A 14140-nucleotide genomic window follows, 5' to 3' on the forward strand; every position below is an offset into this window, starting at 1 on the left:
CCAGATACTGTTGCAAGTGCATCATGGAGATAAATATATTTGCTCTTCACAGTAATGCTGAGGTTGGGACAATGAGAATCACATCTACTTTAAAGATGAAGAAAGTGGGGTTGCCTTGTGGCTCAGTCGGTTGAACCACTAGCTGTGACACCAGCATCCCATCAGACCAACAGTTCATGTTTTAGCAAGTTCCAATCCAGCTCCCTGCTAATGTGCCAGGGAAAGCAGCAGGCCGGCCAAGCAGTTGGGCCCCTGTTACCCATGTGCGAGGCTTGAATGCAGTTCCAGGGTCCTGGCTTTAGCCTGGGCCAGCCTTAGCCACTGCAACCATTTAGAGAGTGACCAGGGGTAGGGGGTGGAAGATCTCACGCATTCTCGTTTTTTCTCCTCGCTCTCTGCCTCTCAAGTAAATAAATATTTGAGGGCCTGGCGGCGTGGCCTAGCGGCTAAAGTCCTCGTCTTGAAAGCCCCGGGATCCCATATGGGCGCCGGTTCTAATCTCAGCAGCCCTGCTTCCCATCCAGCTCTCTGCCTGTGGCCTGGGAAAGCAGTTGAGGACGGCCCAAAGCTTTGGGACCCTGCACCCGCGTGGGAGACGCGGAAGAGGTTCCTGGTTCCCAGCTTCGGATCGGTGCGTACCGGCCCGTTGCGGCTCACTTGGGGAAACATCAGATGGAAGATCTTCCTCTCTGTCTCTCCTCCTCTCTGTATATCCGGCTTTTCAATAATAATAAAATCTTAAAAATAAATAAATAAATAAATAAATAAATATTTGAAATTCATAAAAACAATGCAGAAATCAGAGCATCGAGTAAGGAACTTTCTGGAAGTCTCACGGCAGAGAGGAGGTGCTGTTGTCCCTATACAGCAGTTGGTCAGCAGCGACAGGGTGTCCAGTCTCCCCCAAGACGGAGTAATTGCTTGGAGACACAAAAATGAAATGAACCCAGACACGCAAGGTGAGCTGCTCCAGGCAGCTGGCCACCGGCAATGCCGGAAGACCCCCAGCTGCTGTGCAGGCTGTCCGCACAGCCTCGTCTTGTCTACCTGGTTCCTTCCTGCTCAGTGCAACCTCGGCCCTCACGTTTAGGCTTCATGCCCCCCTTCCTTCCCACATGAAGTCACAGCTCCAAAGGTTTCCCTGCCTGGACTTTGCTGCTCTATACGGAAACTTTCAGGCTGCCTCCTTGACAGACTGGCAGCTCCCAAGTGGGCAGGGATTGTGTCTTGTTTTACATATAAATTACCTTCTTATTTATCGAAGTATAGATGCTCTGTGACTCATTATGGACTTATGTCTTGATAAACCCACATTAAGTGGAAAATGAGAACAAAAACACATTTAAGGGGCTGACGTTGTAGCATAGCACGTTAGGCTGCTCCCCGAGATGCCAGCATCGCATATGTGCACTGGTTTGAATCCTGCTACTCGTGATCCGACTCCCTGGCAATACCTCCAGAAAAGCAGCAGTGGATGTGACCGGGACCCCACATAGCCTGGCCGCTCTCTGCTGTTGACGCCATTCTGGGGAATGAATCAGAGGAAATACCTCTCTCTTGCTTTCACTCTGCCTTTCAAATAATAAATATTTTCTTTGAAAGATTTGTTTATTTTTCTTAGAAAGACAGATTTGGGCCTAGTGGCTGAAGTCCTCGCCTTGAACGCGCCAGGATCCCATATGGGTGCTGCTTCTAATCCCGGCAGCTCCACTTCCCATCCAGCTCCCTGCTTGTGGCCTGAGAGGGCAGCCAAGGACAGCCCAAATCCTTGGGACCCTGCACCCCGTGGGAGACCTGGAAGAGGATCTGGGTTCCTAGCTTCAGATCGGCACAGCACCGGTCGTTGCGCTCACTTGAGGAGTGAATTATTGGATGGAAGATATTTTTTCTCCTCCTCTCTGTATATATCTGACTTTGCAATAAAAATAAATAAATCCTTTAAAAAAAAAAAAAAGGAAGTCAGATTTACAGGAAGAAGGAAAGACAGAAAGAACTTCTATCCGCTGGTTCACTGCCCAAGTGGCCACAATGGTCAGAGCTAAGCTGATCCGGAGCCAGGAGCTAGGGGTCTGTTCCAGGTCTCCCATGTGGGTACAGGGTCCCAAGGCTTTGGGCCGTCCTCGACTGCTTTCCCAGGCCACAAGCAGGGAAGGGAAGTGGAGCAGCCAGGATTCAAACTGGTGCCCATATGGGATCCCAGCACATGCAAGGTGAGGCTTTAGCCAGTAGGCTACCACACCGGGCCCAAATAAATCTTAAAAACGCACTTAATATGCCTAACCTGGGTATGCAAGATACTCTAACACAGAAGTATTTTACACTAAAGTGCTGAATAGCTCATGGAGTTCACTGAGTCCTCTGTTACTGATATGAGCAATGGATTTCTTAAGTACCGTCCCGGTAAGACACAGTCGGTGGGGTGCCTGAGTCCTTAGTCCTGAACCCCCAGCTCAGGGAACTGGCATGTGTGCCTACATGCCTGGCAGACATGTCCCTCACCCCCTTCCAGTCACAACCCAGACCCCAGAGGCTGTCCCGGAGTCAACAGAACAGGACTGCTACAACAAGGCATGTGGCTGCCATTTTGAGAACACTGATGACGATACTTGATTTTTTGGTATTTCTAGTGGGCACAGGATTGGGGTGAGGAAGTTTGGCTTCTTGCCTGCTTAGGATCCCCTGAGCACCTGGGCCGTCACAGGTTTGCCAGTCAGACCCAGACTCGGAAGGCAAGTTGGTCACTGGGGAAGACCAGATGGAGGACACATTCCAAAGTCCTGTTCCAAGCTGAGTACAGAAGCTAAGCTTGAGCAACAACTGGTCCATACTTGTCTCTCTCACCAGCCATTCATTCACAAATTCCTCCAGGCACCAGGCCAAGAGCTGAGGGCTCCAGCAGGGTGAGTGAGACTGACAAGGTGTGTGTGCTGGGAGGGGCGGTCAAAGAAACAAGTCAGGAGAGACCCAGGGCAGCAGGTGCTGCAAAGCAACTCCGCAGGGCAGTACCACAGAAGGCTCCCACAGGACGAATTCCAGGGCCCTGAGGTGAGAAGGGACGACAGACAGTCAGAGAAGCCGCCAGGATGGGGGACAGAGCGGGAGCAAGACCCCATGGGCCTGAGGTCCAATTCCTAACAATCTGCTTGAAAGCTTGAGGCTGACGGCAAACAGGGTTGCAACGGAGCCACTGGTCAAAAAGGCCTTCTGATGCTCTGGCTCTGGGGGGAGGCACAGGACGCCAGGTGCTGGAACATGAGGGGAACGAATGAACCAACAAATGCACGGAGAGAAGGAGCCACAGCCACCGAAGGGACCCCAGACACAGCTCCAGAGAGCCCAGGTTCTAGGCCCAGGGCCTAGGCGCTGTGACCTTGGGGACATCCCCGCCCTGACGCGCAGGTCCCGGAACCCTGCGTCTTAGGGGCGGGGAAGACGTGCCAGGCGGGACGGTGCGCACGCCGCGGTGCGCGGCGTGTCCGAGGCCGGCGGGTGCGGGGGACCGCACGCTCTGACGCACCTGCCCTGGGCAGACCCGCCGGGCCCCGAACCCCGCACGCCGCCGTGTTTACATTCCTCCCGCGCCCGCCACGCGGCCGGCTGCCGCCCGTGCGCCGCGCGGCTCCGCCCCGGGCCCTGCGCTCCGCCCCGCGGCCGCGCTCGCGCCAGACTTCTCCCGCGTTGCGCCCGGCGCAGCCCCGCCCTCCTCGGCGCGCGCCGGCCGGCTCTCCCGCGTCCCGCCCGCGCAGGCCCCGCCGCGGCCCCGGCTCCGCCCACCACGTCCCGCGTCCTGCCCGTCTGGCGCGCAGGCCCTGTCCCGGGGGCCCGCCCCGCGCCGTCCCCGCCTCCGGCCGTCCGCGCGCCCTGCTGGCCGGCAGCGCGGCGGGGGCGGTGCAGAGGGCGGAGGCTGGGCGGGCTGGGAGGCGGGCCGGGGCGGGGCGGCGGCGGGGAGGTGCGAGGGCGGGCCGGGGCCGGTTCCGCGCGCAGGGATTTTTAAATGTCCCGCTCTAAGCCGGGCGCAGGAGCAGCCGGCTCGGCAGCCAGCGCGGTGTAGGGGGCAGGCGCGGATCCCGCCACCGCCGCGCGCAGGGCCCGCCGCCGCCGCCTCCCGACTCCCCGCTCGCTGCGCATCTCCTGTCTCCCGTCTCCTGCCCCGGCTCGTGCACCGCTGTCTGCCGTGGAGACGGCTTCGGGTAAGCGCCCTGCTGCGGGCTGCCGGGACGGGAGCCGCGGCGCGACTTCTCGAGCGCCCGGGCTGGGCCGGGGTGGGGGTGGGGGTGGGGCGGGTCGCTGGGTGCCGGGGGGGCATCCGCACGGGGTGCCCCGGGCATGGTGGCTTGGAGATGGGGTACGGACGGGGAGGTGTTGAGGGGAGACTGAGGCAGCCGGGGCCCCCAGGGAGGTGATGGGTCGGTTGGGGGGATGTCTCTGGCGACATCGGAGGCCTCCCCCAGCTCGGGCTCGGACCCAGGACCACGGACCGCGGACGGCGTGGCGGGTGACAGGCCACCCCGGGCCCATCGGCCATTTTCCCGGCCGGCCCGGGAGGCTCCCGCCGCCGTCACCACCACCACCCTCGCGGGAGGGGGAGGGGTGCCCCAGGCCAGCCCTTGGGCTCCAGCCCCGTGGCCCACGGTGTGCTCACCCCGCTGCCTGCTTGATGCCCCCAGGCCCGCGGTGCTAGCTGAAGCCCCACGCCATGCCGAGGGAGAGGAAGGAGAGGTGAGTGGCCCTGGCCGCTGCGGGACTGGGAGGGTGTGCGGCGGTGGGGGAGGGGAAGACTCACCCCAGCCTTGGTGCCACCCTGACCCGCAGGGATGCAAAGGAACGGGAGACCATGAAAGACGAAGGTGGCACCGACTTCACCCTCCGCACCAGGAAAAGGAAGGCAGATGTGGCTGTTGTGAGTACAAAGGGCACAGGTTGGGGAGAGTTCGACCCCATCCGCGTTACCTGGGTACTAGACATGGGTGGGTTTCACAGTTACCGGTAAGGGTTTGGGGGACAGGTTGGGTCCCTTGGGTGTTCAACATCTAATCAGCCTTCCTCTCTCCCCCCTTCTCTGTGTTTTGTCTCTTGGGGCTGGTAGTTTTTGCAGGATCCAGATGAAGAAATTGCCAAGCTCGACAGGCCTGTGCGAGGCCAGTGTGGCAGTCAGGTAGGTGGCCCTGGGCCTGGGCCTGCCTCGGGGCCTCCCAGCCCCTGTGAGACGCGGAGTGACTGAGCAGGTGCTCTCTGGATTCCAGGACAGGCCATTTGGCTCACTGGACCTCTGTGAGGTTACAGGTGTGCCCTGGGAAGAATCGGAGTGGACCTGGAGCAATGCGGTCCTCTCCTTTAGCCCTTGAGGAAGCCAAGACTGGGTTGGACGAGAGGCCGATCCCAGTGGCAGAGTTGGGGCTACCACCTCCCCCAAAGGCCGTGACCTGCGTGTGTGTGCGTGTGACAACCACACTGTCCCTAGTCCCTGCTGGTGCTGTGTGGGCATGACCTGTCCCCTCTAGGTCAGGTTACACATGCTGCTTCCGTTTCTGGCCCCTGAAGCTCCCCCAGCCCAGATAACAACGACCTGCTGCCTGGGCTTGCCCTCGCTTCAGCATGAGTGGTGGAACTTTCTGGGTAGCGCTGTGTGTGCCTCAACACCCCTAAGGATGCTCCATTTGTCTAGCCCCTCCTTAGCCGAGTTACCGCCAAATTTCCTGCATGCTGCATGATATCATTGTAATATCAGACGTGCCGTGCAGAGAAGGCCTGCTTTATCTCGTCACCTCCAGAAATGGCTGGAGACTGCAGTTATGGTGGCGGTCGGGGGAAGGAGCCTATCGCCGGGTTAGCTGGCCGGGCCTTCTGACTATCCCAGATAAAAGCCGAGCAGGACTGGCTTTGGCCTGGGGGCTATGGTCTGGCACATCACGCATCGTAGTTGGGGGCTGTGGCAGCTGATCTCAGGGGTTGGGGACTTCGAAGTGCAGGGCCACACCACTGCAATAGCCAGTTGTTACTGCACCTGAGACTCCGCTAGGCATTTCTGGAGAGGACCAGTGGCTTGAACAAGGAATTAATTTCCTTGTTAGAAAGACTTCACTGTAGCAAAGGAAATAAGATGATACATCCCAAATTATTGTTTTCTCCCCCTAAAAGAAACTTTTAGTGAAGCAGATTGATTTTATGGGTGTTATAAAATGAATCTCTCCTTGTGAAATTCAAGGCTATTTCCCCAGGTGTGTTTTGAGAGAAACGTGCAGCTGAGGGTGAGGTAAAGCCATCACCGCTGGCTTTTAGTTTTAGAGCTCTGTTCTGAACGGTGCCCTGAGCATGCCCAAGGCTGGCTGTGTCGTGGAAGGCAGGGAGGTGGTAGCTGGTAGCTGGAATACGCATAGCTGCACCATTTCCGTGAGAAGGCAAGGTCCCCGTTGTCCACACTGATGATAAAGGTTCTGCACATTTTATTGGGAAGTTAGCTTGAAAACATGTGTTTGTGGGACAGTTTCTACTTATCATGGCTGTTTGGCCATTTGTTACATGAGTCCCAATTGTTTGATCTGAAGTGGAATCTGATTATTTTATAAAAGAGCTCTGTGAAACTTGGTATACACCCGAATTAGAGGACATGAACTTGATTATTCTCACCCAGTGGTGAGATGTGCCACTGATGGTGGAACCAGCTGTGCCTTCGACTTAGATTCATTCTCGAAAGAAGAGCAGCTTGGCCCAGGTGTAGCAAGGAAGTGCTATCAGCACAGTCCGCTAGGACTGAAAGGCGGTGGCTTTTCTCACACAGCTGGTGGCAGGGAGTCCCTGCAGAATTTGCATGCCCAGTTCTGGGGCGCTGGGTAGGGAAAGGGCAGGCTCCAGCCTTGCTCCTCCCGCTCTGGGCTTCCTCACCAGCTGCCACCACGCAGTCACTGAGGCAGCTTTGAGGGCCTGAGTGTCGTCATCCACAGGTACTCAACCCACTGTCTGCTCTAGCCAACAGTGGCCATCTCTCAGGTGGCAGACTTACTTCACAGATCCTCTGTGCTGAGTGGGATTAACTCCCTGGGATCTTCAACAAATTCACTCCTTCCTAAGTTTCACAATTAAAACTTTGGATGCTCTGTAGGGAGGGGTGACAAACAGTAGCTTTAAAAAGAAAATACTATATGAATGGCTAATTTTCCAAATATTGAAAATTGACTAGAGTGAGGAGGAATTGGAAATCCTTTGGAGAAGTGTAGTGTTTGGGCTTTAATGATCAGTTAATGTTATATGAATCCCGCTCTTTGCGGGGCTCTTGGATAGAACTCGGATGCTTCGGAGACCCTGAGGGCTGGCTCCATGGAGTCAGCATGATCTGTGGCTTGATTTGGTTTTAATTAGGTAGATTTGCTTTGAGTTCAGGATAACAAAAGATCCTCATTGTTTAAGTATTTGGCTAGGCTTATAACCAGAGGAAGATGGGCCATTTGATAGGTTTGTTTTAAAAATGAAGATACTAAAAAATGACAGTCAGTTTGCATTTTTGGTCTTTAGTGTGTGTGAATGTGGAATGCTCATGTGAATGACATTTTAGTAGTGTAGTTGTATTTCTTAAGACCCACTTGGGGAATCAGGCATCTGACCTGGGGTTAAGAGGCCCCCATCAGTGTGCCTGTGTCTGGTCCCAGGCTGGCTCCTGAGGCTCCTGGGAGGCAGGGGGTGACATTCAGGTAGTGGGAGACAGGCTGAGGCCCCTGCTCCTCGCTTGGGCGGTCTTGAGCACTGGGGAGTGAACCAGTAGAAAGGAGCTTTTTGTTGGTCACTTTTTTCAAACAAAGGAAAAAAAAAAACCTCAAAAACCAAATATCTTGAAGTTTGATCAAGTAATCCCACAGCATCTCACTATCTTGCTGAACCGCTAATTAATTTGTGCTTTTTGTGATGTGAGAGCTGTTTGCATTTGTTTTACCCCTTCTGCGCCCACTGTGCTGCGGAAGTGCCTTAGTTTATCATGATGTGGAGGCTGAGACCTGCTGCGTGCCTGCTTTCCTGGGAGCTTACTGCACAGACTTTCAAACTAGTGACAGAAATTAACCGAAAGCCTGAAGTTACGCCTGTAGCTGCTACGTGCCCAGGCCACCTCCATGTTTAACTATTCAGACAGGGCAATGATTCTCTAGTGAGAAGACATTTCTTGAAGTACTAGGTAATGTAAAAATAGCTGGTTTACATCGCACGTTCTGAACTCTGCTTTCTCCTGGCAGCTGTGGGACAACAATGCAAACCCCTGCCCCTCGATCCCCACACCCGACAAGGAAGACGACGAGCTGGTCTATGCAAACACCACGTTTGATCCTCACAGCCTGGCGCCCCCCAGAGCCTCGCCGCTGCCTGTCCTGAAGTGAGTGTTGGGGGGCCCCGTGGCTTCCAGGGTCTCCTGCGCGGTCCCAGTCCTCGTTAGAATGGAGGCACACTGACACCTGTGTGCTCTGTTTTTTGTTTGTTTTTTGGTAGCTGGGCCAATAGAGAGGAGGTTTGGAAGATCATGTTAAACAAGGAAAAGAAATACTCCCGGGATCAGCACTTTCTGCAGCGCCACCCTCTCCTGCAGCCGAAGATGCGAGCCATTCTCCTGGACTGGCTGATGGAGGTGAGGTGCACCTTCTCATTGCTAGGGCATCACTCTGTGTGTTGGATTCCATTAAGACATTCTGTAGCTTTGAAACTGTCATTTTTTGTCTGCCTTCCTAAAGTAACTTCCATGGGGGGGCGGGGGGAGAAGACAGAGATCTCTCCCATCCACTGGGTCACTCCCCTAAATGGCTTAAGTAGCCAGGGGCTGAACAGGCCAAAGTCAGAAAGCTGGAACTCCGTTTGGGTCTTGCTTGTGGCATCAGGGGCCGAGCTCTTCATCCATCTCCCACCGCTCTCCTAAGTGCATTACCAGGGAGCTAAATCAGAAGTGGAGCTGCAGCCTGCTTTTGGGATGCCTGCAAACAGCTTAACACGCTGTATACCACAATGCCGGCCCCTTAAAAGAATTTCTGAAGTATCTTTGCGCCTTAGGCATTTTAAAGCTGGCGTCTAAATTTTTTCCATCAAAGTTTACATAGCTGCAAAGGTGTATTTTCCAATAAATTGTAAATATTGATATTTGAGCTCTGGTCATTAAATAGCTTTTGACTGTATCTACTGGAATGTGAATATCAGCTCTTTGATAATACTATCAAATTGTAGAAATAAATGAACATGCTTATCTTGAAAAGTCGGATCTTACATTGTTCATTTGTGACTTCTTGGAATGCATTTCCCTTTTGCTACAGAATGATATCCTAACAAAAAAGTTTACATGTTTTATTGATCATACGCTTGTCCTTCTGCAACAATTGATCAAAAGAACAAGTTATTACAAATTAACAAGAGACTTGTTAAATACACAAAGTGAAATTTTATCAGCAGTGCACCTGTTACTGGGATGAACTGTGAGTGACTTCTAGATGGTGCGCCTTAAGGGGGGAAGGACAGCTCAGGTGGCTTGTTGTACAGAACACATGCAGATGTTGGGCGTCTGACCGCCGCTGTACGCCCTTTGAAGTCAGCTGTTTCCAGGGTCGTGTGTGCCCAGTTGATGCTGGTTCCAGAATCAGATTCCCTGGTGCCACTTGCCATCCAAGTGCCTTCCGTAGGCCAGTCGCTTCAGCTGCAGTCGAGGTTTCCTCATTAGGTGTTTCCTAGCAGTGTCTGACTCGCAGTTTGTGTGGAACAGAAATGGTATGGAGATTGTCTTCCTTGATTTGTGCTTGTGCAAAGGTCCATGGGAAGGTCCTACTCTCTTGATTTCCTTGGCAGGCCTTGCAGTTGTCCACCTCAGACCACCGTACCATACAGCCCTTGTCACAGGGCTCTTTGCAACATTTTCTAAATCCTTGAAGCATTAGATGTAGTATGCCTGAATCCTTTGGGTTCCAACTCATTCTCACAAAAACGTGGCTGACAAGTTTGGTTTTTCACAATGCAGTTGGTGCCGTCATTCTTTGCAGGAATAGTTTTATAAAGATCTCAGTGCGACTGGGGGCTGGTGCTGTGGGAGGGCAGATTAATCTGCCAGCTGTGACACCATACAATATCAGAGCTCTGCTTCCAGTTCAGCTCCCTGCTAAGGTGCCTAAGAAGGCAGCGGGTAATCCAAGCACCGGGGCCCTTGCCCTCCACGTGGGAGACCCAGGTGGAGTTCCAGGCTCCTGGCTTTAGCTAGGCCTGCCCTACCATTGCATCTTCTCTCCTTCTCTGTCTGCCACTTGGCCTTTCAAATAAATAAAAAAACTGTTGAAGTAAAAAGTTTTTAACTTTTTAAATTAAAAAGCTTCACCCGGACCTTAGAAATGGTCTTGAGTGATTCTTTATTATGTATCATTGACAAAGGAAGAGGCCGAGAAACATCTCTTCTGTCTGTTGGTTCCTGCCTCCCAGATGGTCACGGTGGAACAGGGCTGGACTAGGCCAAGAGCCACAAACTCCATCCAGGATCCAAGTTCAAGCACTTGGGACATAGTTTGCTTTCAGAGGTGTTTTAGCAGGTCTGACCACTGCAGGAGACTGGCAGTTTTCTGTTTCTCTGGCATCTGTGTACATATTAACTCTGGATTTGCACTCACATGCAGTGGCTTGTGCAGTGATGTGGTGGTTCGTGTAGCTTGTGCAGTCTGCCATGTGGTGATGGTGAGCTGAAGTCAGAGTTCTTTGTTCCCTTCAGCCCCACCATGGTGCTTTTACCAGATCTCTGTGAGGTGGGCAAGGCAGGGATTGTCTTTTTTTTTTTTTTAAAGATTTATTTATTTTCCTTACAAAGTCAGATATACAGAGAGGAAGGTCTTCCGTCCAATGATTCACTCCCCAAGTGAGCCACAATAGCCGGTGCTGTGCCGATCCAATGCCAGGAACCAGGAACCTCTTCCGGGTCTCCCACATGGGTGCAGGGTCCCAATGTGTTGGGCCGTCCTCTACTGCTTTCCCAGGCCACAAGCAGGGAGCTGGATGGGAAGTGGAGCTGCCGGGATTAGAACCGGCGCCCATATGGGATCCCGTGGCGTTCAAGGCGAGGACTTTAGCCGCTAGGCCACACCGCCGGGCCTGGGATTGTCTTAATCTTTTCAGTTTAAGCAGTGTGAGATAAATCCTGAATTAGAGTCAAACCTGGGTTATTTGCTTCATGCTGTCTGAAAAAGCTTCAGCCGCTCAGGGTTGCAGCATTTGGCCAGCTTGTCCTGAAGGACATTCATATAGAAGCTATTAACCATTCTTAATGGCAAGGCTCAGTATGAGGATGTTAGGGAGGGCAGTGTTCTTTAAGAACATACAATTTTGTTTGTTCTGTGACAATTCAGTGCTGCCTTCACCGGGTAATGAATGTGTCTGAGATCCCAGAACCCCTTGGTCTTCCATCTGAGTCCCAGTAGTTCAATGTGTGTGAGCTTGGGGACAGCCAGGCATCCATCCTTTCCAACAAGCCAGGGTATCTGCTCTCTTGTGACTGGTTATGCTGTCCTGCCCAGAACTCAAGCATGTGCTGAATATTTTTCAGGTGTGTGAAGTCTATAAGCTTCACAGGGAGACGTTTTACTTGGCGCAGGACTTCTTTGATCGGTACATGGCCACTCAAGAAAATATTGTAAAAACACTTCTACAGCTTATTGGGATTTCATCGTTATTTATTGCTGCCAAACTTGAGGTAAATAACTTTTTGCATTTTTTCCATAATGACGTGTTTCTTGAGCATCGCAAAGATTTGGGGAAGAGATGGACTAGGCTATAATACATAACCAAAATGTATCTAATTAAGACATGCACAAAATCCTGGAAACCAGCTGAGAAGAAAGAGGTATAGTAAGCATATAGAATACATAGGTTGCTGTCATTACATTAAGCATAACTATTTTTTAAAAACAATCTTTGAACTAACAGAGGCCAATTTTGCGGGACGGGGGGTTGGTCAGCCATCTGGCCCAGCAGTCCAGCTGCTGGTTGAGGCACCTGCATCCCACACTGGAGTGCCTGGATTTGCTACCAGGTTCCACTTCTTGACTCCAGGGGTCCGCTGCCCCGAACTCCAGGAGGCAAGTGGGCAGGACCCACAGAGCAGTCCTGGGCAGGGTTCCTGGGACCCAGTTTTGGGGACTGGACAAGCAACGAAGAACATTTCCTGTTTCTTTGCCACTAAAATAAAATGTACATAGATAGTGTGATTATATCCGAGTATATGGCCCAACTTTCAGCCATGTAGTTCAAGGTACTGAAACGGCGGGGGTGTCAGCACCACCAGTACCGCATACAAGCAGCTTCTCTGGAGAGAGCTTTCACGGGAACCGCATTTTGTAGCACTGGAGTGACTCCCAGCTTAATCCCACAGTGAACCCTCTCTTCCAGCACCAGGGAACAATTCTGGATGTCCATTGGAAGTGGAAACCCCTTTAGAGATTTGGTTTTTGTTTTTTGCTAATGGTGTCTTGCATTTATTCTCTTCCAGGAAATCTATCCTCCTAAATTGCACCAGTTTGCCTATGTTACAGACGGGGCTTGTTCAGGGGATGAAATTCTTACCATGGAATTAGTGATTATGAAGGTAGGTTACAAGTTAGGTTTCCTGTCAATGTTTAAAATGCATACAAAACGTCTTATGTGTGCAACTGTAGGCTTCATCCTCCCACTGAACACATTTGGGCATGAAACATGGCTGTATGTTGAACCCTGTGTCTCCTTTCTCTGTTCCTTTTAGGCCCTCAAGTGGCACTTAACTCCTCTCACCATTGTATCCTGGCTGAATGTGTACATGCAGGTCGCGTATCTGAATGACGTGTATGAAGTGCTGCTCCCGCAGTACCCCCAGCAGATCTTCATACAGATTGCAGAGGTGAGCGGCCACCTGTGGCCAGAGCGGGGACCTCCCTGAAGCCACGTGTGTGGGCCAGCTGCCTCAGTGTCCTTCCCTTCCTTGCAGCTTTTGGACCTCTGTGTCCTGGATGTCGACTGCCTAGAATTTTCTTATGGCATCCTGGCTGCTTCTGCCTTGTATCATTTCTCTTCATCCGAACTGATGCAGAAGGTTTCAGGTACGTTGATTTTCCAGTGGCTTCACAAGCAAGGTGTGCTAAACTGAGCAAAGCGTTGGCCTCGGCCTGAGCCCACACTTTGGTTTTCCCTGCAGGATATCAGTGGTGCGACATAGAGAAGTGTGTGAAGTGGATGGTTCCATTTGCCATGGTCATAAGAGAGACGGGAAGTTCCAAACTTAAGCACTTCAAGGGGGTCCATGCTGAAGACGCACACAACATCCAGACCCACATCAACAGCTTGGATTTGCTGGTCAGTGCCCTTCCTTGGTTTACTGCTGACTTTCATCGTCTCAGCAGCCTATGCGTGCTCCTTCAGGCAGGCTCCAGACGCCTGAGACAAACAGCTCGCTCAGCAGATGGCTGTGTTCTTTGCTCCTTCACTCTCTCACTCATTCACCTCTTAGAGAAAGCACTGAGTGACAGCAAGCCAGGTCCTTCCACTCTGACATGCCCTTTGCTTCTCGTCCACAGGACAAAGCCCAAGCAAAGAAAGCCATATTGTCCGAACAAAATAGGATTTCTCCTCTCCCCACTGGGGTCCTTACCCCGCCGCAGAGCGGCAAGAAGCAGAGCAGCGAGCAGGAGAGCGTGTGACCACACCAGCCTGCTCCACCAAAGAGTCGCATAGAGGTGCCTACTCCCAGTTCCCCTGTCTGCTGCATTTGCTTTTACAGATATGTAAGTGGAAGAGTGTACCTCTTCCACAACAGAAGTCCTTCTGTGGATGACATGGGACAGGGAGAAGTGATTTTTTTTTTTTTTTTTTTTTTTTTTTTTTGGATGCTTCGTTATTTCAATGAGTGGGTCAAGTACACCAGCCACCTCCGGAACACCAGTGAGTGCTCCAGATGCTGCTAAGGAGGGTGCTGCCTGGTTTGCCTGACTGTTCACACCGTGACAAAGGCTTCAAGCTGAGCAGCACCATTGTTGCTGTTGCTCTCCTCCTGGGTGTTCTGGGTACGTCGTGGTAAATGGAACAGGTGTTCATGAGCAAGCGTGGTGATGCCAGGCTTGCAGCCAGCCGGCCGGGGCTTGCACCTTTCACACTATCAGTTGACAGCGTACAATGCCTTTTA

The 14140-nt window shown here is 52.5% G+C and overlaps 1 protein-coding gene across 1 annotated transcript; it reads left to right on the top strand.

The window, feature by feature from the left end:
* Positions 1–3961: 3961 nt before the first annotated feature.
* On the top strand, positions 3962–13822 carry CCNE1 (cyclin E1). Its single transcript, XM_058674989.1, has 12 exons — positions 3962–4190; positions 4668–4719; positions 4813–4900; positions 5087–5155; positions 8220–8356; positions 8470–8605; positions 11537–11683; positions 12479–12574; positions 12728–12862; positions 12950–13061; positions 13157–13314; positions 13536–13822. Exons 2-12 carry the CDS (start codon positions 4697–4699, stop codon positions 13656–13658), a joined length of 1224 nt encoding a protein of 407 aa, XP_058530972.1. The 5' UTR covers positions 3962–4190; positions 4668–4696; the 3' UTR covers positions 13659–13822.
* The last annotated feature ends 318 nt before the right edge of the window (positions 13823–14140 follow it).

Source organism: Ochotona princeps, chromosome 16, assembly GCF_030435755.1.
Source record: "Ochotona princeps isolate mOchPri1 chromosome 16, mOchPri1.hap1, whole genome shotgun sequence".
Classification (NCBI taxonomy): Eukaryota; Metazoa; Chordata; class Mammalia; order Lagomorpha; family Ochotonidae; genus Ochotona; species Ochotona princeps.